This window comes from Chiloscyllium plagiosum, unplaced genomic scaffold (genome assembly GCF_037043375.1).
Source record: "Chiloscyllium plagiosum isolate Xiang-an unplaced genomic scaffold, Cpla_swu_hap1 HiC_scaffold_22, whole genome shotgun sequence".
Classification (NCBI taxonomy): Eukaryota; Metazoa; Chordata; class Chondrichthyes; order Orectolobiformes; family Hemiscylliidae; genus Chiloscyllium; species Chiloscyllium plagiosum.
The window spans coordinates 15,575,551-15,603,420 of record NW_028270160.1 but is presented as its reverse complement, the minus strand read 5'-3'; the positions used below and the strand labels follow the sequence as shown (position 1 = coordinate 15,603,420).

General features: G+C 41.5%; 2 protein-coding genes across 4 annotated transcripts in view; one reads left to right on the top strand and one right to left on the bottom strand.

Moving 5' to 3' along the window:
- The window catches only part of poll (polymerase (DNA directed), lambda), a 28,311-nt gene extending 21,578 nt beyond the window's left edge, over window positions 1-6,733 (top strand). The window contains exon 8 of the mRNA XM_043712919.2: window positions 1,595-6,733. Coding sequence (XP_043568854.2) covers window positions 1,595-1,956 — 362 coding nt within the window. The 3' untranslated portion in view covers window positions 1,957-6,733. The remainder of the gene's footprint in view (window positions 1-1,594) is intronic.
- An 8,802-nt stretch (window positions 6,734-15,535) lies between these two features.
- Window positions 15,536-27,870, bottom strand: part of oga (O-GlcNAcase) — a 53,878-nt gene continuing 41,543 nt past the window's right edge. For 2 of the 3 annotated variants that reach the window (XM_043712930.2, XM_043712931.2), the window contains 2 exons: window positions 24,268-24,427; window positions 15,536-19,513 (listed from right to left, as the gene is read on the bottom strand). In XM_043712930.2, coding sequence (XP_043568865.1) covers window positions 19,377-19,513; window positions 24,268-24,427 — 297 coding nt within the window. In that variant the 3' untranslated portion in view covers window positions 15,536-19,376. Of the gene's footprint in view, window positions 19,514-21,872; window positions 21,926-24,267; window positions 24,428-27,870 lie in introns of all 3 variants that reach the window. The other variant, XM_043712932.2, reaches the window with a different exon arrangement.

The following is a 27,870-nucleotide window of genomic DNA, read 5'->3' as shown; positions in this document are numbered from 1 at the left end:
TTACTCTGTATCTAGATTAGATTTTAGATTACATTACAGTGTGGAAACAGGCCCTTCGGCCCAACAAGTCCACACCGACCCGCCGAAGCGAAACCCACCCATACCCCTACATTTACCCCTTACCTAACACTAGGGGCAATTTAGCATGGCCAATTCACCTGACCCTGCACATCTTTGGACTGTGGGAGGAAACCGGAGCACCCGGAGGAAACCCACGCAGAATGTGCAAACTCCACACAGTCAGTCGCCTGAGGCGGGAATTGAACCCGGGTCTCAGGCGCTGTGAGGCAGCAGTGCTAACCACTGTGCCACCGTGCCGCCCATAAAAGAGTGAGACAGGCAAAGCAATTACTGCCATGACTCGGATCCCATGCTGTCTCTGTGCTGGAGTGTTTGATGAGAACAGTGCTCAGAGAGCTTTACTTTCAGTTTAAAAGAGTTGAGGGGGCTTTACTCTGTATCAAACCCTGTGTCTCTGTCATGGGAACATTTGACAGGTGACACTCTGTATCTAAGCCCAGGTTGTACCCATCCTGCCGTGTTGATAGGGACGTTTTGAGTTTAAAAGAGTAGAAGGAACCTTATTCTCAATCTAACCCCATGCTGAAACTGCTTGCACTTGATTCAAGGTTCTCCTGCGTACGGAGTTAAAAATCACACAACACCAGGTTATAGTACAACAGGTTTATTTGGAAGCACTAGCTTTTGGAGCACTGTTCCTTCATCAGGTGGAGTATAAGATCATAAGACACAGAATTTATAGCAAATGTTTACAGTGTGATGTAACTGTAATTATATATTGAAAAAGACCTGGATTGTTTGTTAAGTCTCTCATCTTTGAGAATGACCATATTGGTTTCAGTTCTTTCATATGTAAATCACAAAATGTTTTTAAAATTTACATTCAAGAGAACTTTTTAACAATTGGTGTCATGTCGGCCCAGATAATGTATTGAAGGTGTGAGCTTCCCTATGTGAGGCTCTCTGTGCCACATGGTCAAACCGATTCTAATCTAAAAAAAGGATTTATAGAATCATACATGGATTCATGCAGTTTTGAGCAAAGTAAAATGTAATTCTGCAAGTACAAATTCACCCCACAAACTTATATGTGTACATGTGTGTGCGTGGGTGGGGGGTTATGTGTGTGTATGTATGTGAGTTTGAGTGTAAAGGGGTATAAGTCTGTGAGAGGGTGTATTTGGGAGTTTATGTGTTAGCTATGAGGGTCTGTGTGAGTGTGTGTTTGTAGGAGACTGTGTGTCTTGGAGTGTGTCCGTCTGTCTGTGTGTGTGTATAGTGAAATGGTGGTCACCTGTAGTGTGGCATGAACCCAAGATCCCGGTTGAGGCCATCCCCATGGGTACCAAACTTGGCTATCAGTCTCTACTCGGCCACTTTTCGTTGTTGCCTGTCTTGAAGTCCGCCTTGGAGGACAGTCACTCAAAGATCTGAGGTCGAATGTCCCAGACCGCTGAAGTTTTCTCCGACTGGGAGCGAACACTCCTGAGTAGCTCTTTAACATAGATCTCACATTTTCACAACCACAGAATATTTTCTGATAAGGTTTGACTCTTGAATTTATTTTTGGCAGGATTTCTAACGGATGACCTGGTCAGTCAGGAGGAGAGTGGGAACCAGAAGAAGTATCTGGGAGTTTGCCGGCTTCCAGGTCCTGGGCACCGTCACCGGAGGCTCGACATCATTGTGGTGCCATACAGTGAGTTTGCCTGTGCCCTGATGTACTTTACTGGATCCGCACATTTTAATCGCTCCATGCGGGCTTTGGCGAAGACAAAGGGTATGAGCCTCTCGGAGCACTCACTGAACTGCCACGTCCTGAGGAAGGGAAATGCCAAAATCACCACAGGAATAATCATCTCTACGACAACCGAACAAGACATCTTTGAACAGCTGGGACTGCCATACAGGAAGCCACATGAGAGGGATTGGTGACACTGCTGCAGGTTGGCAGAGACCTATTCCATTGTGTTTGTATATGTGTCATCCAGTTTGATACTGCATCATACAGGCTAAGGAACCACCAATTCACCTCCAAGTCCAGGCTGACATATCTGCTTTGAGCGTTTTTTTTTATGTATCTGTAACATGAAATATCTTCATCATCTGTTTGCTTTACAATGTGAGAAAACAGAGTGATTGATCTTTTATCATCAGATTTAGGGAGTAAAGCATAGGGAAGGCAATACTATACCAGCAGCAACCTGCTGTGTCCATTCTGAGGCACAGTTTTAAGAAAAATGTCAAATTCTTGCAAAGATTACGAAAGGAGGTTTACTGCAGTGGTACCTGGAACTAGGGATTTATGTAGTGATCCTGAAAAAGCCATCTTTCTTGTTGAAGATGATTTCTAGGACATTTAATAGAGTTGTTCAAAACATTAGGAGTTTATAATCGAGTAAATCTACTGGCAGGAGGGTTGGTAACTAAAAATCACAGATTCATGATAATTGACAAAAAAAAGCACAAGGGATGTGATTTTTTAATTTAAACATGAGTTGTTGTTATGTAGAATGTATCACCTGAAAGTAAGTTGAAAGCTGATTCAATAATAACTTTCAAAATTGCAGGATGGAAATTGCAGGTGTTGAACTAACTGAATCACTCTTTCAAAGGGCTAGCCAAAAATGTTGGACTAAATTACCTTCCACACTTTATGATTCCATGCATCTGCTGACTTTCCTCACCTTTTATGAAGGTTGAATTCCTTAGATCTTGTGTGATCTCCTTCCTGCTGCACAGCAGCTGTCTTTACACTCTCTGGTATGTGGGTTCCACCCAGTAACTGGGTAGGTCACCACCCTCCCACCCCATCCTCCAGTCTCCTGAGACAATAGTTTATGTCAGTTCTTACTGTGGACAAGGAAATGGAGGCTAGAGAACTTGGGGAAATAAATATTAATGTTTTGAAAAAAAATTCACATTACACAAGAGCAAGTGCTAGAGGTCTTAGAAAACATAAAGGTGGACAAATTTCCAGCGCCTGATTAAGTGTATAACAGATATTGTGGGAAATTAGGGAAGGAATTGTGGGGCCCCTACCAGAGATATTTTTATCATCTATAACCAAGGAAAGTGCTGGAGGACTGGAGGGTGGCTGATGCTGTGACTTTATTTTGGAAAAGCTGTAAGGAGAAACCTGGGAACTAGCAACCTGTGAGTCTGACATCAGTGTTGGGTATTTTGTTGGAGGTAATTCTGAAAGATAGGATTTACATGCATTTGGAAAGGCAAGGACTGATTAGGGACAGTCAGCATGGCTTTGTGCTAGGGAAATCGTGTCTCACAAACTTTATTGAGTGTTTTGAGGAAGTAACCAAAAAGATTGATGAGGGAAGGGGGTAGACGTTATTTACATGGTCTTTAGTAAAGCCTTTAACAAAGTTCTGCATGGTCCACTAATTAGTAAAGTTGGATCACATGGGTTTCGGGGAGAGCTTGCCAAAATTGGCTTTATGGTAGGAAACAGAAGGTTGTGGTGGAGGGTTGTTTTTCAGACTGAAGGCCTGTGAGCAGCAGTGTTTCACCACGATCGGTATAAGGTCCTCTTTAGTTTGTCATTTACATAAACAATATGGATGAAAATTTAGGAGACATGGTGAGTAAATTTGCAGATAACACCAAAATTGGTGGTATAGTTGATAGTGAAGAAGGTTATCTAAGATTACAAAGAGATCTTGATCAATTGGGCCAATGAGTGTCAGATGGAATTTAATTTGGATAAATGTGAGGTATTGCATTTTGGTAAAACAAACAAAAGCAGGACTTTTACAGTTATGGTACAGCCCTGGGTGGTGTTGTAGAACAGAGAGACCTAGGGTACAGGTACATACTTCTTTGCAATTTGCATCACATATAAACTGGGTGATGAAGAAGGCGTTTAGCACATTTGCCTTCATTGCTCAGACCTTTGAGTAGAGGAGTTGGGATGTCATGTTGAGGTTATATGGGACATTGGTGAGAGTTCTTCTGAAATACTGTGTACAGTTCTGGTCACCCTGTTATAGGAAGGCTATTATTAAATTGGAGAAGGTTCAGGAAAGATTTACCAGCATGTTACTGGAATGGAACATTTGAGTTGTAAAGATAGATTTTGACTTTTTCCACTGGAGTGTAGGAGGTTGAGGAGTGATCTTGTAGAGGGGCATAGGTAAGGTGAATAGCAAGGATCTTTTCCCAAGTGTGGGGGAGTTCAAAACTATGGCGCGTATTTTTAAAGTGAGAGAAAAAGATTTAAAAAGGACAAGGATCAACCTTTTTACACAGGGAGTGGTTCGTATGTGTTCTGAATTGCCACAGGAAGTAGTGGATGCAGATCCACTTAAATCATTTAAAAGACATTTGGATAATTTGGATAAATTTGAATAGGAAGGGTTTGTTAGGATTTGGGCCTAACACAGGAAGGTGGGACTAGGTTGGTTTGGGAACATAGTGTAGACTTGTTGGACCGAAAGATCTGTTTCCATGCTGTAGGACTCTTTGACAATAGAAGCCCACTATCCCATGCACAAATTCACTGGGTATTTAGAAACCTCAGGAGAGAACTCATCACCTCAAATGTGTTCTTTTATTCAGTTAGATTATCTTAATTCCATTTATTCCACCTTGGTCTCCTTAACTTTGAACTCCCTTTCCCAGCAAACATCTATCTGTCTCAGTTTTGAAAGCTCTAAATAAAACCTGATTGGTGTGGCAGAGGGGATGGGGTGATCATGGAGCATTTCTTAGGGTCATAGAGATGTACAGCATGAAAACAGACCCTTCGGTCCAACTCGTCCTTGCCGACCAGGTATCCCAACCCAATCTAGTCAGACACGCCAGCACCCAGCCCATATTCCTACAAACCCTTCATATTCATATACCTATCCAGATGCCTTTTAAGTGTTGCAATTGTACTAGCCTCTACAACTTCCTCTGGCAGCTCATTCCATACCACCCTCTGCGTGAAAAAGTTGCCCCTGAGGTATCTTTTATATCTTTCCCCTCTCACCCTAAACCTATGCCCTCTAGTTCTGGACTCGCCCACCCCAGGGAAAATACCTTGTCTATTTACCTTATCCATGTCCATCATGATTTTATAAACCTCTAGAAGGTCACCCCTCAGCCTCCAATGCTCCAGGGAAAACAGCCCCAGCCTATTCAACCTCTCCCTGTAGTTCAAATCCTCCAACCTTGGCAACATCCTTGTATGTCTTTTCTGAACCCTTTCAAGTTTCACGACATCTTTCCGATAGGAAGGAGACCAGAATTGCACGCAATATTCCTGAAGTGGCCTAACCAATGTCCTGTACAGCCTCAACATGACGTCCTAACTCCTGTACTCAATATTCTGACCAATAAAGGAAAGCATACCAAACGCCTTCTTCACTATCCTATCTACCTGCGACTCCAGTTTCAAGGAGCTATGAACCTGCACTCCAAGGTTTTCACACAGAAGAAACAATTTCTCTCTATCTACTTTGTAAATGCCTCTAATCATCTTAAAGACTTATTAATGTATACGAGCACTGATCAATACTGAGGCATGTTTTAAGCAGCAGCAGTAAAATGTTAACCTCTCTCATTGTTTGCTGTCCTCTTGGGCTGAGTGGGAAGAGTTGTGTTAATGCACTCAGAACAGTTCCCGTGTAGTTGAAGGTGAAACAGGAGATTTGTTGCCACCTTGTGGACAGATAAAAAATTTCCTGTTGAATGTTTAAAGAGTAATGTTACTTACTTCACAGGCAAACATTTAGAAGGTCTTTATTTGTGGGTAGAAAACTGAAATTCCAGGAAGGGTCTAGTCCCAGGTGTGTGCTGGACTTGGCTTATTTTAACCAGGCTAGCTAGCGGTCAGACATGAGAGTTAAAAACAAGGGTCGAAATCAAATACTACTCCATTTCAGTACAGTGATCTCAGATGGAGAGTGTGTGAGGACATTAATGGAAAGCAACATCAAGTTTAGCTGTGATGCTGTTCACTGAAGGAAGGGTACCAAGCACCTGAATGAGCCTATTACAGTTGGCATAGCTATATCAGGCAAAGTAAAAAAATACAAAAGGGAAAGAACCATGTGTTTTTTTTAAAAGGACATACTTTTCAGATTATTATTTAGTTCTTTCTAGGTCTGTGGATGGACACAAAAAAAAAGCTGTCTTTTAGCAAACACATTTAATAAAGTCAGACCACAGGGTTGCTCTACTCAGGGCCTGTGTCATATTTTTAGATGCCTGGATAAAGTGTGCTATTATCAGTTTATGATAGACCGTGGATTAGAATAGATCATATTACATCTTTGCCCTGCAATGCTATCTTCTTAATTGAGCCAGGCTGAATCTCCATTCCGCCATTATATCAGTCAAACTTGCTATGAGTGGCAGGTCTCCTCGGTTGTTGAAGTTGGGGTTTTTGGAGTGAATCTCTCTCTCTCTCTCTCTGCTGCTGCAAAAAACTTGAATTCTTTCTCTGCTGTTCAATTCATTCTGTTGGTGTTCCTTCTCCTGGAAGAGATAGAAAGTGACGGAAATCTGTTTTGCTGAATTTGCTTTTGCCAAGGGTGTGTTTACAGGATGCTGCTATATTGGAACAGTTGATGGATAGTAATTAAATAATATATTGTTTTAAGTATTTTAATAGAGTTAAAGCTATGGCAATTCTATATTTGGTTTGTATTTTAACTGTGATGTAAGAATAAAGTGTGGTGTAACAATAAAGTGTGATGTAAGAATAAAACCTAGTAGTTTGACCAATCAAATCACATCACATCAGAACACATCACCTTACACTTGGATCAAAGTTACCGAGTTTGGGATGTTTCCTTGATATGTTCTCAGGGGCTTTGGTCTGATCCGTAACACAACTGTTTCTCTTTTAAAAAGAGTTAATATAAACTGCAGTCTACATCACTGAAATTGATGGATGCACCTGAGACAGAACGGGTGAGCTGGTACTTAATACCTATTGGTTAATACATAGATGCAAGTAATTTACTGGTGGTGGTGAATAGGTCAAATTTAATGGGCTTTGCATATATAAATGTAAGTAGCTATATAGGTGATTTTCTGGTGGCGGTGGTTAAGTTAAAAACAAAAGAAATTGGTGATTTGGTAATGGGTAAGAATGTTTGGTTGTGTGTGATAGCACTTCTGGATATTAAAAAGAGGTGAAAATTGCCACAGGTGATTTAATGATTGGAAGAAAGTTGTTCAGTTGTGTGTAAGAGAAATTCTGGATATGAAAGAAAAATGAATAGGTGCAAAGCTGGTCTGTAATCTTGTCAGAACGGTACAATTGTTTTCCTTGCTGCTGTGGGGATATTGCTCAGAAATGGGTGAAAGTGAGGACTGCAGATGCTGGAGATCAGAGTCAAGATTGGAATGAGCCTCATTCCTGATGAAGGGCTCCTGCCCGAAACGTCGATTTTCCTGCTCCTCGGATTCTGCCTGACCTGCTGTGCTTTTCCAGCACCACTCTAATCTATTGCTCAGAAATGTTAACAAGGCAGAGGCATGGTTGACTGATTACATAACGCTGAGAGCAGGTTATTGACTGGGGTGGGGTTCCATTGAGGGACCATTTAGGTCTGACCGTGTAGCTATAAAGATACAGTTTAAGTCCCAGGTCAATTTCTACTGGCCTACCGCATGGTCTTTTTATAATTTATAAATTGACATAAACCTAATGACTGGTGATGAGGCTGAGTCACAGCCCACTAACTGTGGGCTACTGTCGTTTTCGGAAAGAAGGGAGGAGGTGGAATGCCACCCAAACATTGGAAACAACATGGGATTGAAGAGATAGTGTAGTCGACGCACTGGGAGACAGAACAAAATGTTGAGGGAAGCAGTCACAAGGGGACTGGGGCTGTCGCCAATGGCTAAAAAGGGGAGTACTCACTCAGAAGATTCCCAAAATCATCACTGAGAGCATTCACCAAGGCAACGTTGTGCAGCTATTGGACTTAGACTCGAGTGTTAGGAAAAATTCCTGCTAGAGGGAAAATGGCAGGCCAATTTGGAGCCATAAGACAGTTTAACAGAGACAAAAAGTTTGTTTCTGTACACCGCATGTTTTAATGCCTAATTGAATACAAAGTAACAGAGTGGCTGAAGACTTAACTGGTTTTCTCGAGCACCATTGGAAGCTAGACATTTGCAATTCTAAGGTGCGACCAGGGAAACCAGTGGAGAAGACCAATCCAGTAAAGGTTTGTGAAGTATTGGAAAGTCACTTTGTGCCAAAGCCACTGACAATTGCAGAACATCTCCATTTTTAAAAACAGGCACGGAGAGCCCACTGGCCAAATTGTGGCTACTTTTTTGTTTGATTTATTGCTATCACATGTATGAAGATACAGTGAAAACCATTGTTTTGTGTGCTATACTCGCAGATCGTACCAAAGTGCATCAGGGTAGCAGAACAGAGTGCAGAATACAGTGTTCCAGCAGCAGAGAGAGTGAGAGAGAGACATCAACATCAACATTTGAGAGGTCTGTTCAAAAGTCTGATAACAGCAGGGAAAAAGCTGTATTCAAACTTTTATATCTTCTGCCTGATAGAAGAAAGTATAACTGAAATGGGAGGGGTCTTTCATTATGTTGGTTGCTTTCCTAATGCAGCAGGAAGTACAGATGACATCAGTGGATGGAAGGCTGGTTTGTGTGATAGATTGAACTGTGTTCATTACTCTAGTTTCTTGCGGTCTTGCGAACAGCAGTTTCCAGACCATGCTATGATGCATCCAGATAGGATGCTTTCTATGGTGCATCTTTAAAAATTGGCAAGTCTTTGAAGACATGCTGAATTTCCTTAGCCTCCTGAGGCGAAGATGTTGTGTTTTCTTGACCAAGACAGATTGTTGGTGATCATCATTCCCAAGAACCGAACGTTCTTGACCAAGGGAATTGGAGATTATGAATTCAGAGGGTTCCTGCAGAATGCCTTGCAAATCCAGATGGTTTGTGGCCTTTGACATGTAGCCATTTAACAGAAGCTAACAGGGAGACCTGGACTTTGGATTTCAAGGCAGCCTTTGAAATCACTACCTTCCTGGAGTTGGCAGGCTACGAAGCAACACTGTTGGGTGTCGGTGCCTGGATGCATGGAGTAGCAGAAACGCAGCAAATTGTGGTACCAGATGGAGAATGCTGCCAATGTGGCAAGTTAAGCTACAAAGAGCCAACATGTTAGATTCGAGAATCCCAGTGCCAAAAATGTAAATTGGTGGCCACATTGCCCAAAAATGCCAGTTACAACCCAAACAAGATGAGTCAACAAAAAACAATCCTGAGGGCAGGGCAAAAGGTACATAATCACCCAGGGAGTCAGCTGAGTTTGCAGAAGAAGCATAAGGGCAGAGTTAACAAAATTTCATTCAAACATTTGGTCAGTTCGGAGCGAAGCTGATTGTTTCTGAGTTCTTCCCAAATTAGAGTAGACTGATTCAGGAATCAGAAACTATCGATAGGGAAGTTAAGGGCACTACCATTGAAGCCTGCCAAGATTACAGGATTCCTGAAGAAGAGCTTATGCCCGAAACGTCGATTCTCCTGCTCCTTGGATGCTGCCTGACCTGATGCGCTTTTCCAGCAACACATTTTTCAGCCAAGATTACATTATAGGCATACATAGACCAAACAGTGCCACTAAAGGGCTTTATGTTGGTGAAAGTACATTTGAGGGACCAGTGTGCAGAATCACTACTGTACATAGTAAAAAGCAAACATTTTGCATTATTTGGATGTTCCCAATTACAAAACGTGAAGTTTAAATTGGTTGTCAGACCCAAATCAGAGGGTTAGATAGGGTGAACAGTGAGAGCCTTTTTCCAAGTATGGGGACAGCAAACACGAGGGGACACAACTTTAAAGTGAGGGGAGATAGGTATAAGACAGATGTCAGAGGTAGTTTCTTTACTTAGAGAGTAGTAAGGGTATAGAATGCTTTGCCTGCAACGATAGTAGATTCGCCAAGTTTAAGTGCATTTAAGTCGCCATTGGACAGGCATATGGACGTACATGGAATAGTGTAGGTGGGATGGGCTTCAGATTAGTATGACAGGGCAGTGCAACATCGAGGGCCGAAGGGCCTGTACTGCGCTGTAATGTTCTATGTTCAAACTTGAGTTTGCAAGAGAGTTGGGACAAGTCTAAGGATGTCTTCAAGAGAACCCAAGGGGAAAGGGAAGGAGTCAAAATTAAAACACAGCTGAAGCCAGAGGCTCATCTGAGGAGTCTTTTACAGCAGGCACTTCATGCTACTGACCGACTACAAGCTGCTATCTCCATTTCTGGCCCTTAAATGGAAATACCATCAATCATGGTACCACACCTGCTGCGACGGGCACTAGTTCTGTCAGCCAAATCAGTACTTATGCCAAATCAGCTATGGACAGGTGTAGCATGGTAATGCAGATGCCTTGTCAAGGCTGCCTTCCCATGGTATACAGATGTTCCCGATTAGGACAATTATGTATTTTTCCCAAGGTGCTAGTGTGATTGAGTCAGGTGAAGATTGTTGCTACCTGCTTTTAAGCCAATTGATAAACCTAGTCTGAGAGGGAGGACTAGTCATAGTAACCACCCAGAATTACACCCTTACCTGTCCAGGTGGTGAGATTTGTCTGTATCGTATGTGGGGATGAGAGTTATTTGTGACCCATCAAGTATAAATTTGTATTTGCAGATGCATTCTATTTTGTTCAAAAATCAATCTGTAGACAATCAATGTGGCATTTTACAAATTCCTACTTTGGAAATAAAACCAGTCTGACTCCAGGTTAAGACACAGATAGTCTTGAACTAAGGCTTCACATCGAAAATGCTCTGACTCTCAGGAGATATCACCTCTTTTATACTGATAGAACCTAAAGTTATCTTGGGGCAGTGACAGGAGCTACTTTTGGTGGCCAATGTGAACTCCAAGAATGAGGAGAAAGCGGGATATTGCAAATCTGGCACATTAGTAAGGAAGATACCACTGGTATTGCCCCTTCACCTATGGAATGGCCTCAACCATGTTACTAATGGCCATGGATGCCTACTCTAAGTAGCTCAAGGTGACGATTATCAAGTTGGCACCAGCAGAAGCAAAAATAGGCCAACTAGATGAAATATTTACCAAGTTTGGAAATCCTGAACAAGTCACGAGTGACAATGTGCAGTTTATGGCAAAAGAGTTTGCAGAGTCCGTGTTTAATCTTGACTCACTGAAAAAAGCAAAGGACTTCCTGGATACTGGCTGATGCGAATAATATGGACAATAATGTTTACTTTGTTTTTTTTCTGTAATTTGCCTGGTTTAGCTGGTTGTCGGGTTTTTTTTAATATGTGTGGGGGTCTGAATTGTTTTTTCGTTTTCTCTCTCTCTTCCCATTATCATTTTTTTATTCTCATCATTTCCTTTTCATTTTTCTCCCTTGGTATGGGATGGGGGTTGGGACGGTTGAGGAAGGCGGGGGGATTATTTATCTCTTTTCTGCCAGAAGTGCCTAGGGTTAAAGTATGGGTTGAGTGCCCACTTTTAATTTTCTTGTTATAAGATGTGTAACGTTTTCTTACTTTATGTTGGCTGGGCTGGGGCACAGCTTCAGCCATGGAGAGGTGAGTGGTAGTACTAGCACCCGTGGGCAAGGGGCAAGTCTCTTTTCATTTGTGTTATTATATTGGTCTGTTTTAGAAGTAGTTGTTATAAGTTTTGGTTTGGTAGTTTTGCTAGTTGTATTTTTAAATTTATACAAACTGCTGTTTTCACTCAGTGCACTATGAATGGTTTCTTTCACTCGGGAGGTCTCGGACTGTCTTGGACGATCATGGCTAACCATTTGTTTGAATGGTGCACCATGAATGTTAAGGGGAGTCATTCACCAATTAAGAGAAAAAAGATACTTTCAATCCTTAGAAAAGAGAGTGTCGATGTAGCTTTGCTGCAAGAAACACATTTAACTGATAAGGAGCACTTAAAGTTACAGCAGGGAGGGTTCAGCTGGGTGTTTTTCTCATCCTTTAATTCAAAAAGTAGAGGAGTTGCTATGCCCATCTAGAAGAATCTCTCATTTCAACTGTTAGACCAAATGAAGGATGAATATGGGTGGTTTATGATTCTTACAGCTTTAATACATGGAGAGGAGTATGGGATTTTGAATGTATATTGGCCCCTGGCACATATCCTCAAATTTTTAATGGATATGCTTTCCAGGTTGATGGCCCTTAGGGGCGTGTCATACAATTATAGGGGGGAGGCTTTAACCGACTTATTGACCCTGAAGTGGACAGGACGCCTAGAGACCTTGCGAATATGTCCCCACATGTGGCGGACCTGAGCAGGGAGCTGGGGTTGATGGATGTGTGGAGATGTCTTCACCCTGAAGGTAGGGATTTCACCTTTTTCTCAAACACACAAGTGCTATACCATGATTGACATGTTTTTTGCCCCCTCAACCTTTTTGAATTCGATGCGGTCTTGCAAAATCAGGAACATAGCCATTTCTGATCATGCGGCAGTGTACACAGAGGTTAAGGCCATTGATACCAGGACAGGTTCATGGCACTGGTGCATAGATCCTTTCCTCTTGAAGGATAGCAAGTTTACAGAGTATTTTTCGCAGAAATGTAAAATCATTTGGGACATTAATCTGGGTACGGCCAGTAATCTGTCGGTGCTCTGGGACACGGCCAAGGCCTATGCACGGAGTTTGATTATTTCTGAAAGTGGCAGAGGGGAGAGCAGCAGCATTTGCACGAGGCTAGCCTGAAGGCAGCTGAGACAGCATACTTTGACAGACCATCTGTAACCAAATTGCAGACGATTACAGCCCTCAGGCCTACTTTGAATGCTGCGCTCACCCAGACAGCAAAGAAGGAAATCTCCTTTGTGAAACAGAGGTTATTTGAGTATGGTGATAAACCCGGATAGATATCTAGCATACCTGGCCAGAAAGAAGAATGCCCCCAATCTATCACATCCATTACAGTGAGCTGGTACTCTTGCAATGCCAAAAAGATTAATGCAGCATTTAGGAAGTTCTACTTTGAGCTGTACTGGTCAGAGGGCTGTGAGGACAGATTGGCTGTAACTTCAGAGCAGGCATCTTTTTGAATGCCCCTCTGACAATCTATGAAATACCAGAGATGATGAGGCAGTTCCAGAGTGGTAAAGCACCCAGCCCAGATTTCAAAGTGAGTTTTACAAGTTTATAGACGTGCTAACCAGGCCACTGTTGGATATGTGCAACTACTCGTACAGTCAGGACAACCTCCCATTCTCTCTGAGAGAAACAAATATTTCTATTATTCTCAAGAAAGGAAAAACCCCAGAGGATTGCAGTTCATACAGGCCCTTATCATTACTTAACCTACATTTTAAAATTCTGTTGAAAATGCTGGCATTGAGGTTGGAGAGGGTTTTGCTCTTCATTGTAAAGGAGGTCCAGACAGGTTTTATTAAGGGTCGTAGGCCTGCTACTAATATTAGAAGAGCACTAAACATGGTCCATGTTTAATACTCTTGGTAGTCTCCCTGGCTTCTGAGAAAGAGTTTGACTAGCTGGAGTGGCTGTACCTCTTTTACGTTCTGGAGTGGTTTGATCTTAGAGGGGTTTGTGCCAGCTGGATGGCAGTGTTATATAGTAACCTGAAAGCAGCAGTTCTCACTCATGGTATGTGCTCTATTTTAGTATTGGCAGAGGCAGCCAACAAGGGTGCCCCCTTTCACTTCTACTATTTACATTGGTGATTGAGCCGTTGGCAGAGGCCTTCCGGAGGGACCCCAACATCATTGCCCTGGAGGCACGCATAAGATTACCCTTTACACAGACTGATCCGATGATATCTGTGCCCCACTTAATAGAAATAATTATTTGGTTCATTTTCAGAGTATAAAATTAATTTATGAAGTTGGAGGCCATGCCTTTGGGGGGCCTTAACTAGAATATCCTATCTTGGGGATGGAACCCATTTCCCTTTCAGGTGGTCACAGGGACTTGGGAACAGAGGTCAAGTTGGATCTGGTGTCCCTCCTCTTGGGTTTGCCAAATCTCCCTTCTTTGGACACGTATGGGAAGAAACTGTTTAATATTCTTTAATTCTGTGCAAAGAAGAACATTTTAACGAGTTAGGTTTTGGAAAATCTCCCAGGACTCTGGGGGTGGCGTAGATTAGTTATGGAGCACATGCCCCAGACTTCCTCATGAGTATGGTACACCAGAAAATAGAACTGTTTTATAGAACATGGCAGCCCTTTCTGAATTATATAGACGCAGACTTGTCAGCTATACTGGTCAGGGCCTTTATGTAGTCAGGAGGGCCATTTCTGGGAGGAAGGATTCCAAACCGATGCTACTGGTGGTGGGGAGCTTTGGTGGTAACAACTGAATGTAATTTAACTTACCTTGGTTCAACTTGGTTTAATTTTTTTTTTAAAGTTATTTATTGAATTGTAGTTTTTATAGCTTTTTTAACCTCTTTATGGTTTGTGGAGTAGAGTAGTAGTTTGTTTACTGTTAGTATAACAACCTAATAATATAGCAACACTATTTTGTAAAAAATCTAAAATCTCCTTTTTCTCAATGAAAATATTTACAAAAAAAGCATCCAGGGAGAGTTCACTAGCACAGCAAATCAAGTTCCTCAGCATGTACTATAACACACTGCATTAAATGTCCCAGTGCTCATCTGTGTCCTTAATGTTCAACCAGTAAGAACCATGTTTGACTGCAGCTGGAAGACACCAGAGTGAAGTAGAGGAGGACAAATGGTCTGAAGGGTGGGAATCCTAAAGTGAAGGATAATCCAAAGAGAGACTGAGCCACTACTGTTGCTGGAGTAAGGTTTGCCCTGGCCAAAACAAAGAGGACCAAAGTTGTACACAAAGCAGATGAGGTTTGGAGGGCACTTGTGATAATGTTATGACAGGGACAGAGTGAGAGAGAGCGAGAAAGAAAGGGTCATCCTTCAAGATTCAGGGCTGGATGGAACCAGTAGTGTCAGTCATGTGTCTCCAAGGCAGGGCAGCCATAGCCAGGGACAGAACATCAGCTGTGTCACAGGTCAGTGGCAAGACAGGGGCACATCTGGTAGACAAGAAGATACTTCCAAACATTCATGAGACTAGAAAAGGCTCCTGAGACTAGCAGACTATCTTCCAGAAACTGCCATGCTCCAAGAATCTAATCATGCTATGTAGACTACAAGAAGCTATTTCTCACATAGGAGGAGAAGTGGCTGGTATTCCATCCTTTTGTAAATAATCTTGAATATGTATATATGTTGGCTATGATATAATCTTGTTCATTTATGCCTTTAAGAATTTTGCTTCAGAGTCCCATTCTCTACCCTCAGCCCAAGACTGAATAACTATCTATCTACAACGACAATAGATCAGTGTGACTGTTCAATCCACTTATCAGGATTTGATTGAGAAAAAGACCAGCTGCATATGTTTGGCGGTTCGTGTGTTAATACAAATATCACCACTGCGCAAACAAGCTCTTCCAGCCCACACCCAAACATATTAAAAGGAAAAGACACACAAAAGATGATCTTTTAAAAAAATTTATATGTACACAGTTCTTTCCATGTCTGGGCTTGTCCTCCACTGATGAGGGTTGGAAGCTTTGGCGAATGAGCACCAGTTAACAGTTATCAAGATCTAGCAGCATGTCTGTGCTTTTTCAAAGAGGGGTGCAAAAGTTAGAGCAGAAGGGTGGCTAAATTCCAACCAACTTAGAGAAATAACTGAAGTATTGACAGCTATCATATTTATGATGCTAATGATCAGCATCAACATACTTTACAGAAAGTGGTCATTGCCATGTACCCTAAGTTCTATAGAACTAATATTTTGTCCCATTGCTATACAGTTCAAAATATTTTCACTAGCCACACAGCAAGTTTAGGAGAATAGAATCTGTAACTCCAGACTCAAAATGCAACTTTATGCATTTTTTCCATTTTATCTGGTCACAAAAAAAAACAAGAGTTTTATCCCTGGCAGAGGAAAAGCACTGAAACATGCATTGAGTACCACTACCCAGGACATGGGTAGCAAATAAATAAGAACACCACCACTTGCAGATATCTTTCTCATACACCACCCTGACTAGGAATATATCACGATTACTGGATCAAAGCCCTGGAACCTTTTAATATCAGTGAAGTGGTTCAAGGTAACGAATAACCCCTAATTTCCCAGAAGAAAATTAATTTGGAGAAATGTTTAACAAGGTGGTGTTCACATTTTACTTGATGCAACAAGTTCTTGAATACACAGCAGGTTGGTGTTTTAAAAAGAAAAAAAACTGATCTAGCAGCCAGACATCTTTATCCAACCTTTTAGATATTTAGTTCAATTTCAAATTTTCAGCAGTTTTCTTTCCACTCAAGAAAATGACTCATTAGTTTCCACTTGGCAGAACTTTTTATGCCATATTTCCCCTTTCTGGATGTCCCAGACTTCCTACAGCAGCAATCCCTCAAAACAGTCAACGTACTGCCAACCAACTCCACCTAGATGCATCATTTTCACTCCTTGGTTTCTAGCACCATTACAGGACAACAAAAGGAAGCAGGCTAGCAGTGACCGTTTCAAGTAGGCAGCCAGGAAACAATAGTTAGGACACAGCTTCACATTTCTTGAAAATTTAGAGGCGGGGGAGAAATGAAACAAAAAGATAGGCAAGATGTTAATCTGGTTTTATGAAACAGATTTTCAAACTGAATTAGTCCATAGATCTGTCCGGAAAATCAGACTTTTTAAAATCTATCTGGGATCATGAATGGAACCCGAATATTCTGTGTTCCATATTTATCCAAGTAACAACATAATTTTAAAATCTGGATTCCAACTGTGCTTTACTCAAATCGAGATAGCCTTTATATATGATTAAAGGTGACCTAGGAGAATGGTACATAGTGCAAATATTTGTTTTCAAAGCGATAGTTGGGGCTGGGTCGGAGAAGTGAGATTTTTGATCCCAAACATATTACTTGGTTTTAGAAGCTAAACAGAGTGGGGAAGTAAAGGAGTAGGACAGACTTGCAGTGTGCAAGTATAGGCTGTATGTTTGAAAAAAAAAGTGTGAACAGAACTTAGGAATTTCAGCGATTTCTCACTCAATACAGTATTCAGGAAGTAAGAACTGTGCCATTTCAACTCGTTATCTCAGACGGAAAATTATAATAGACAGTGGCTGCAGGAATCCTGGCATCAGCACAGCAAAGATAGAAAAAGCAGATTTATCTATCTCCAGCAAGTGGAAACACTACAGATTATGGGTTTGCATCAAGAGAACCAGAGGGTGTGAGAAACCAAAGAGTGAAATTTTAACTTTGATTCACAGATTGAGTGTTTGCATTGCCGAACAAACAAGAATGCTTGGGGAGGTGATGGCCTGGTGGTTTTATCGCAGGACTATTAAGACTGCACTCAGGGCTTGGGTTCAAATCCCACTGTGACAGATGATGGAATTTTAATTCATTAAACAAAATCTGGAATTAAAACAGTTTAATGACCACCATGAAACTATTGCCAGAAAACCCAACCTGTTTCACTAATGTCCTTTTAGGGAAGGAAACTGCCAGCCTCACCTGGTCTGCCATACATATGACTCCAGACCCACAGCAATGTGGTTGACTCAAACTGCCCTCTCGACAATAAATGCTGATCTAGCAATAAATCCATCTCATGAATGAATTTTTAAAAAGCTGCAGCTATCAGGGAATATTGGCCCTTCCTAGCCCAAGGAAATATTCAGCTTTTTCTCCTGATGTCAATGTGATGGGTGATACGTTCCCCACGACTTAATTATTGCCTAAAGTATATGAGTAAATATTTAGCAATGCAAGACAGATTCTACTTCTTGAAATATAGAGGGGTTTATAGAACAGAGACTGCTCCTATCAGATGACAAAAAGATTGGAGATGCACAAAGTATCAAGGACAAGGAGAGATACCACAAGTCTCATGCAGCACACAACAAACCAGGCTGTGAAAGCAAAGACTGCAACTGTGCATCATTTGCTTTCATTTACATCCAGAATCATCTTTGCAAAGTAAACAACTAAGACCAGGAATAGATATCCAAGAGTTTATGAGATTAGATTACCTACAATGTGGAAACAGGGCCTTCAGCCCAACCAGTCCACACCGACCCTCCAAAGAATAACCCACCCAGACCCATTTCCCTCTGACTAATGCACCTAACACTGTGGGCAATTTAGCATGGCCGATTCACCTGACCTGCACATCTTTGGATTGTGGGAGGAAACCGAAGCACCCGGAGGAAACCCATGCAGACACGAGGAGAATGTGCAAACTCCACACAGACAGTTGCCTGAGGCTGGAATCGAACCGGAGACCCTGGTGCTGTGAGGCAACAGTGCTAACCACTGAGCCACCGTGCTTATTAAAATGCATTACAAACTGTGGGGAGTAGAGAAACCGTCACACCCATCACTTCACATATAACCGTCAATACCTAATAGTAATACAGTGGGAAGGTAAAGTCTCTCAGGATTGCTGCTGAGAACGAACTTGGGACATTTTACCAAGTTAACACTGTCTGGCGAAACCCAAAGACTGAATTCCAACTTGAAAGTGGACTGCAGTCTTTACAGAAGCAAGAAACTTTCACACTGAATGGCTTAGACGTACTGCTCAAATCAAGTTCGAATAAAGGATTTGCACCCAAATTATTAACCGACCATTTACCTTTAAAGAGTTTGACTAAGCTGCTGTGTATTCCCAGCACTGTTGCAATTATTTCAGATTTTAAGCATTTACAGCCTGTGCCTTTATCCAGAAATAATTCTGCTTAAGAGTAAAATGAGAATACCTAAATATAAAAGCATCTTTAAAAGACAGACAAAATCCATTACTTCTCATCAGATATTTAAAAAATGCAGAAAGCAGACCAGATAAAGTTCCAAAGCCTCCCACCCAACACTGAACTGAGCTCAATCATCACTGCAAACAGAAAACTCCACTTGCTCCTCTGTGGATGGTTGGTTATAAAATATGACCAGGTTTTGACATAGTAGTTTAACTGGCTGCACAGCAAGCTCACACCATCAGCTTGGGACTAGTGTCTGAAGTGAGAGAACCAGGCAACTTCCCTTGATACCAAACAATTGCTCATGTGAAGGCGAGGAATAGAAGAGGGTATAAACAGAACAAAGAAGATAATGCTTTGTTACTGCATCAGTGGAGTTCCACCCAACTCACAAAGTGCCATCTAGATCAAGTTCACCTTATTACGTATTGCAAATTAAAAAAAGAAAATATAAAACATTATTAAACACAGGTTATTCAGCTTAAGGCTAAATTTAGATACATTTAATTATACACATCCTTTAATTACACTACGTTGCACAGGGTTCTGTTACAAGTTCCTTCCAAGAACTAACATCTCTTTTGGGAATCCTTCCATTTTGGCCAACTCTAAGAAGCCCAGCTTTCTGTAGAATTCCAGACCTCGTCGATCAGAGGGTTTTACTTCACAGAATGCTCCTCGGGACCCTAAAAAGAGAAAAGAGTGAAATAAGAGCATGGCTCATTGAGAGGAATACAAACAACTTGGAGAAATGGATACTTCACATACCCAGGATTCAGCACTGGCCAATTCCCTTTTATCTGCTGTCCTTGCTGGACTCCAGTGAGCTATTTGACTAACCTATCTATTTGAAATAGTTTTCAGTCGCTGACAACAGCACTCATATGGCTTGGTGTCACATTTTGTTCAATAATCACTACTGCAGAACATTTTGAAATGTTTCACTACGTAAAAAGATGTATATGAATGCAAACTTATGTTGAAGCTACAAGTCAGTGACATTCCCTTTCTACTACTTCACTATAAAAAGACAAAGCACAAAAGTGATCAAGTTGCCTCTTCTCCATTCCTCCCCTTCTCATTCAGAGCCAGGACCAGGGATTCACTAATTGTTGGAGCATCACATTCCATTGAGTCTCATGTCTCTTTTCAGCAAAGTTGAAGCTTTTCATCTTTCACTCATTGGGACCGGAAAGGGAACACAATTTAGACAGGAGCAGAGGGGACTGACAGGTTGGATCATAGCTGGCATGGAGATGCAATAGGAACTGTCAACCTGAGCTGAAACAAACTCAGAGCTGGCAGCAAGACTGACTGATCAGGGTGTTGTCATGGGGAATGTGGTCTCCATGACCCTTCACAAAATTAAAAAGAGTGTAATTCATAGATTAATTCAATTTGTTTACAATTAATATGGCACCATATGTTAACATAGGTAGGTTCTAGCATGTTCAAATGCAAGACACCATATGTCCAATTAATAATCTTAAATTGGTTTCTGGTGTAATTAAGTCAGAATTATTTAGTAAACATTAGATTTGCTTCTGCTAATGGGCAATGTTCGACATGGAGTTCGGTGGTTTGCACAGGAACTACCGACAGGCTGCCTGTTGTTTGATACAGCCTCCAGTTGCTAGGATTTTCAGCCTGGTACCTGGTAACGCATGTGTGGAAACTCAAATCACATTACTCACTGGCAAACGTTTTTTAAAAAACTTGATAGTAGCATCCCGTTAAAGGAGATAACACTTGTTTACTGAAAAGTAACACCATCTGACAGCTAACTTCACCTATTCAAACCTTCGAGGCACTGGCCCCTTCCATAGGAATCCAAGCTAGACTAAACACTTCAGTGCCAAAAATGGTGGCCAGCTTTTCACGAATTAGAGTAATATGCAGTGAGAATGATTTCAGTGGTCACTGTCAGGTATAGATTTGAAATTCACTATCACAGCATTAAGCTTCAAGGAGCAGATGGCTAGGACCCTATTCACATGGTTAACAATAAAGATTGAACTTGTAGGACATGAAACTGTTGAAGGTCTGTTGTGATGCAGTGGTAGTGCTACTGCTAATCCAAGAGACTGGGGTTCAAGCCCCACTGGTTCCAGAGGCATGTAATAATATATCTAACCAGGCTGATTAGAAAATATCTAGTACGTGGAACTGTCGGAATCCTAGCATGTATATTGATCAGGGAGCACAAACTCAATAGTTTTTTAAAAAACTGATTTCTCAACTAAGAAAAAAGAGGAAAGTAAGTTTGTTCCATTTCAACATTAACTGAGCAGAGGATGGAGTTTAAGCTGTGCAAGGACAACTTTGATGGTGCTCTGGATTTAAGTATTGCAAATCTGCATGTCTATTAGTAATATAAGGGGTACACAATGTTAATTCCACTGACAACACACCTCTTGCGGCATCCAACGCAAGTGTTAGCAAGAGTTGGGCCTAGCAGGAACCCCACAATAACACCATTTATTTAAGCGTATATTGTGTCGTTCAAACTGCCCTCAACCAAGTCAGTTGAGAAGTTTGAGGGAGTCTGAAGAAAATAGATTTGGAGATCAGCGATCATCTAGAGACGCCGTGACATTGTGATCACAGGTGCAAATGTTAACGGTTTCCTCAAGTGGCATATTTGTGACTAAACTTACAAGATCAAAAGTGCATATTGACAGTACTGCTTTTGACATGTCTATTTCATATGCTCTTCATGAAAAGGAAGGAATCCTTCACAACAGATGGAAAATTCATTTAAAACTGGCTAAAGCTCACTCAACCATTTAGCCACTTCATGTTGTGCAAAGTCAGCCATAGTTAAAGGTAGGCATAAAGGGACATCACTTGGGCACATCTTTGGCAACCCAAGCATGAGCTGATTCACTGAACCACAGGCCAAAGCCATCACCAGACAGGTTATCATCTTTACACAAATTCAATTAATACCTTAAACCTAACCTCTATCATCATAAAACAACTCATTCAAACTGCCTTTAAACACATTTACATCCCTCCTTAAAGGAAACAGCCAAAACTACGTACAGTGTTCAAGATGTGGCGTCACTAATGTCCTGTAGAATTAATCATGTTCAGTTCTTCTTGGAAAAGAGAGCATACCATTAGCCTTCACAAAGTGAACATTTCACGTTTTCCAATATTATACTCCATCTGTCAGATTTCTGCCAACTCACATATTAGTCTACAACCTCTATGCCCTCTTCACAGTTTCCTATTTTGAGAGATATCTGAACCCTACTTATCACATTCTGCCAATCAGTAAGGGGATTTATGCCTGCCAGTTTTATATAATGCAAATATTTCACACCTGTCACCATTTAGTTCTACTTTTACTTTGCACAGTAACATTTTATGTAGCATTTCAACAAATACCATTCAGAAATTCAACCATATATCAACAAGCTCTCCCTTATTAACACTACATGAGTATAGAACAATACAGCGCAGAATAGGCCCTTCGGCCCTCGATGTTGCGCTGACCTGTGAACTAATTTAAGCCCATCCTCCTACACTATCCCATCAACCATATACTTATCCAAGGACTTTTTAAAATGGCCCTAATGTGGCTGAGTTAACTGCATTGGCAGGCAGGGCATTCCACACCCTCACCATTTGGAGTGAAGAACTTGCCTCGGACTTAGATCTATCACCCCTCAATTTGCAGCTATGCCCTCTCATACAAGCGGACGTCATCCTAGGAAAAAGACTCTCACTTGTCCATCTTATCCAATCTCTGATCATCTTGTATGTCTCTATTAAATCCCTTTTAGCCGCCTTCTCTCAGATGAGAAGGGACCCAAGCCCCTCAGCCTTTCCTCATTAGATCATCCCTCCAGACCAGGCAACATCCTGGTAAATCTCCTCTGCACCTTTTCCAATGCTTTCACATCCTTCCTGTAATGGGGCAACCAGAACTGTACGCAATATTTCAAGTGAGGCCACATTTTGTACAGTTCCAGCATGACATCACTGCTCCGGAACTCAATCCCTCTACCAATAAAACCTAACACCATATGCTTTCTTAACAGTACTAACAACCTGGGTGGCAACTTTCAGGGATCTATATACATAGACCCCAAGATCCCTCTGCACATCCACACTACCAAGAATCTTTCCATTGACCCAGTATTCTGCCTTCCTGTTATTCTTCCCAAAGTGAATCACCTCACATTTAGCCGCATTGAACTCCATTTGCCACCTCTCAGCCCAATTCTGCAATTTATCCAAGTCCCCCTGCAACATTCTTCCACACTGTCCACTGTCCCACCAACTTTAGTGTCATCTGCAAACTTACTAACCCATCCACCTATGCTGCATCTAAGTCATTTATAAAAATGACAAACAGCAGTGGTCCCAAAACAGATCTGTGGCACACCACTAGTAATCGGACTCGAGGCTGAATATTTTCCATCAACCATCACTCGCTGCCTTCTTACAGAAAGCCAGTTTCTAATCCAGACTGCTAAAATCACCCTCAATCCCATGCCTCTGCATTTTCTCCAAAAGCCTACCATGTGGAACCTTATCAAAGCTTTACTGAAGTCCATGTACACGACAACTGCCCTACCCTAATCCACATGCTTGGTCACCTTCTCAAAAAACTCAAATGAGGTTTGAGAGACACGACCTGCCCTTGATGAAACCAGATTGACTATCTCCAATCAAACTGTTGCTTGCCTGATGATTATAAATGCTATCTCTTATAATCCTTCCCAAAGTTTTTCCTACAACAGACATAAGACTCACTGATTTATAATTATCTGGGTCATTTCTACTGCTCTTCTTGAACAAGAGCACAACATTTGCAGTCCTCTGCTTGCAATTCAAGATAGAAAGGGGATGATTATATGGATGGATCCACAGAATATCTAGAAAAGAAGATAACCACTTTAATGCTTAAAACTGCACACAAGGCATCACTTCAAACTAATTCACCTCTTCACCCTTCATAACCATCTTTCAATGTACTTATTGTACAAATGGACACAGAACGCTCTGAAGACAATGTGCAATTCACCGTATGTACAGAGAACTCCACATTGTAGCTATTGTGTAGTTATCTTCATTCCTCCCATATCAGGGAATAGCATCACTTCAGTGACTTCCAGCTGCTTACTTCGGCTTCCTACCCAAACTTGAGAGAGAAAAAGAAATACCAAATTTCAAGTTTTTCTACATGATTGCAATCCCTCAACCTGTGGGCAATACTAACAGGCAGGTACATTTCAACAAAATACACTAACCAATTATTTCAAGTAATTAGATGATAATAAATTAGTTTGTATGGTCCAGAGGAGGAAAAATAAACAACATTTTGGCAGCTAACCATTTAATACATTCCACATTGTAGTGTGACAGTTACTTTCAATAATGAGTAATCATGGTTGCCCCTCAGATGAGAAAAAGCATTTATACTTACCATTAGCTTTCAATGATGAAAGCAAGCAACCCATCATACTCTTAGCAACACTCGGATCTGTCACTTTCGAGTGCACATCCACTTTAATTAATGAGGGGAAAGTGGCAAGGAAGCTTTCCGGTAGACCTTGCTGCTCTTCATGGAAGCTCAGCATCATTTTCTACATGGGAACCAAAAACCAGTTAGTTACAGGCATCCTCACAATGGTGGTGTTAAGTGGAACACATCAAAACATTAAAAGAACTGCTGACAATTAAAGATCCCATAGCACTACTCAGAGTCAGAGATATACAGCATGGAAACAGACCCTTCGGTCCAACACGTCCATGCCAACCAGATATCTCAACCCAATCTAGTCCCACCTGCCAGCACCTGGCCCATATCCCTCCAAACTCAATGAGAAAGTCAGCACTCTTCTGGTCAACACTAAAAACTGAGCACCAGAAACAAATCTGGTCAGCTCAAAGGCACTTGGGAAACAGTACTGAATGCAAAAGACTTGTAAGGTTTTCACATTTAAACAGTAACTGTACAGTATTCATTCTGAGTATGCAATGAGTTTTAGGGAAGGGTGTTAGTGGCCAGTATTTTAAAAAGGTGCAAAAGCTGTTGAATAAACAAATTTTTCTATCACTGGCAGCCTCCTTGCTTGAAACACACAGAGCAACCTCAATTACCCGACTGACACAGGTGGGGAGTATTTTGTTCGTATAATTAAATGTTTGGATAACTGATCTGATGGCTGCAGGAAGCAGGTGGGAGACCAGGTTGCAGTATCCCCGGTGGTTGGTGGTGGCACGTATTCCCCTTGCTACAGGCTCGCAGTGTCCCAGATTTGGCTTTTCTCGCTTGGTAAGTCCTCTTATTTAAGCTTTTATTTAATATGTAGTATTATGTTACAACAGAGGATCTTCTTTCAAATAGAATATTATACATCATGTGATACAATGCAAGGTGGAGCTGATAAAATGCAAGGTGGAGCAGGAGATTTTTACGCCTGCAAGTCTCAGGCTGTCGTTGACACAGTTTACCAAAGCATCAGGATCTTGCTCGAATAATCGAGGTTGCTCTGTAATGGATTATCAATAAGAGTGGAGCCAGTTTATGGATTTTAAAAGAGGGACTAGTAGAGAAATGGTGAATTTAAAGTAGGATCGATTACAGTCAATAACACCAAAAACAGCACAACATTGAATGACATCAAAGCTTAGTGCATTTTGAGAAGATTTGTAGCTCAGGTTGAGGTTTTGGATGTAGATTTGCTCGCTGAACTGGAAGGTTCATTTCCAGACATTTTGTCACCCTACTAGGTAATATCTTCAATGGGCCTCAGGCAAAGCAATGCTGAAAATTCCTGTTTTCTATTTATATGTTTGGGTTTCTTTGGGTTGGTGATATTGTTTCCTGTGATGTTATTTCCTGTGGTGAAGTCACTACCTGTTCCTTTTCTCAGGGGCGAATAGATGGGGTCTAACATGCACAAACAGGCAGAAAACTAGCCACCAGGATACATGAACACCAACTAGCCACAAAAAGGCATGACCCTCTCTCACTGGTATCCTCACATACGGATTAGGAAGGACACCACTTCGACTGGGACAACACATCCATCCTAGGAAAAGCCAAACAAAGCCACGCATGAAAATTCCTAGAAGCATGGCATTCCAACCGGAACTCTATTAACAAACAACCAACCAAATCTACCACCCCCTGGGAGAAGGAACAGGAAGTGACTTCACCACAGGAAATGAACATCACCAACCCAAAGAATACCAAACATATAAATAGAAAGCAGGAATTCTCAGCATTGCTTCACCTGAGGCCTACTGAAGATGTTACCTAGTAGGGTAACAAAAAAAATCTGGAAATGAACTTCCAGCTCAGCGAGCAAACCTACATCCAAGACATCAAAGCTATACAGAAATATCCAAAGCAAGCACCCAACCAAAATGTATCCCTCATTGACATCACAAGCATTATCTGGTCATGATCAACTGACCAACACATTTTCTACATTATAATAGTGACTACCCTTCAAACGTACTTTACTGGCTGTAAATCACACAGATGCCGAGTGGTTATGAGATGCATGATAATAAATGCAAGTCTTTTTTCTGAAGATATTATGGTCAAGTCCTTTAAATAGCTCTGATGGAGATAATCAAAGGACTATTAAATATAATCTAAATAAAGCAGTGACATTTCAACTGGCCCGATGGGGTGTTTTTGGGAGCCTTACATAACGCATCTTTAAATCAGAAGCAGCATGAAGTGAAAGAAAAGCATACAGTGTCAAGATAGGTAGACCAGATGGGCTGCGCCAGAGCTCTGAAGGAGAAAGCAGAGGATATTGTAAAAGCATTGGTGGTGATCTTTCAGGAATCACTAAAATCATGGAGGATCCCAGAGGACTGGAAAATAGCTAATGTCTATTAGACAAAGAGTCACTTGACCTGATCAAATTGGATTGCCAGAAAGCCTTTGGACAAGGTGCGCTACAGCAAGTTGCTAAAAGGATAAGAAGCGTTGTGTTAGAGGTAAGGTACTAGCATTCGTAGGGAATTGACTGACTGACATAAGGCAAGAAGCAGGATAAAAGGGTCTTTTTCAGGATGGCAGCTAGTAACTAATGGAGTTCTGCAGAGGTCCATGTTAGGACTACAACTATTCACATTACAGGGGCAACCTTGATTATTTGAAAGACACACGCAGGGAGTATTTTGTTCGGATGATCGAACGTTCGGATTACCCACATCAGGATCTTGAGATCCTGTCGGATAATTGAGGTTGTACTGTATACATTAATGATTTGGATGAACAAACTGGAGGGCATAGTTTCCATGTTCGCAAATGACACAAAGATAGGTGAAGGGGCAGGTTAGTGTCAGGGAAGCTGCGAAAGGACTGGACAGGTTGGGAGTGGGCAAAGAGGTGGCAGATGGAATACTATGTGGGAAAGTGTTTGGTTATGTATTACTTTCAAATGGAGAAAGGCTTCTACAGTTTGAATGGCAAAGGGACTCGAGAGGCGTAGTTCAGAATCCTCTTAAAGTTAATATGCAAGTTCAGTTGGTGGTTAGGGAAGGTAAATGCAATGGTGGCATTAATTTCAAAAGAGCGAGAATACAAGAGTCAAGATGTGCTGCTGAGGCTGCTTAAGGCTCTGCTCGGACCACATTTGGAATATTGTGAACGCTTTTGGACTTTGTACCAAAAGAAGAATGTGCCATGGCAGTGGTTGGTGATTGGAAGGAAGCAGAATAGGTTTATAGAAATGGACCAGGGCAAAGGACTTGTCAAATAAGGTGTGGTTCAGGACTCTGCAATTGTACACAATGGTGTTTAGAAGGACTAAGGGGGAAATCGCATTGTAAGTTTACAGAATACAGGGAGAGGGCCTGGACAGAGTGGATGCGGAAATGTTTCTTCTAGTAGGAGAAACTAGGAAAGCACAGAGCAAGGGGACGATCCTTTACAACTGAGAGGAGGAGGAATTTCTTCAAACATTGGGTGCTAAACATTGCTGCAGGAGGGTATGGAGGTCAAATCATTTAGTGTATTTAAATCAAAAATAGATAGGTTCTTGATTAGTCAGTGGATCTA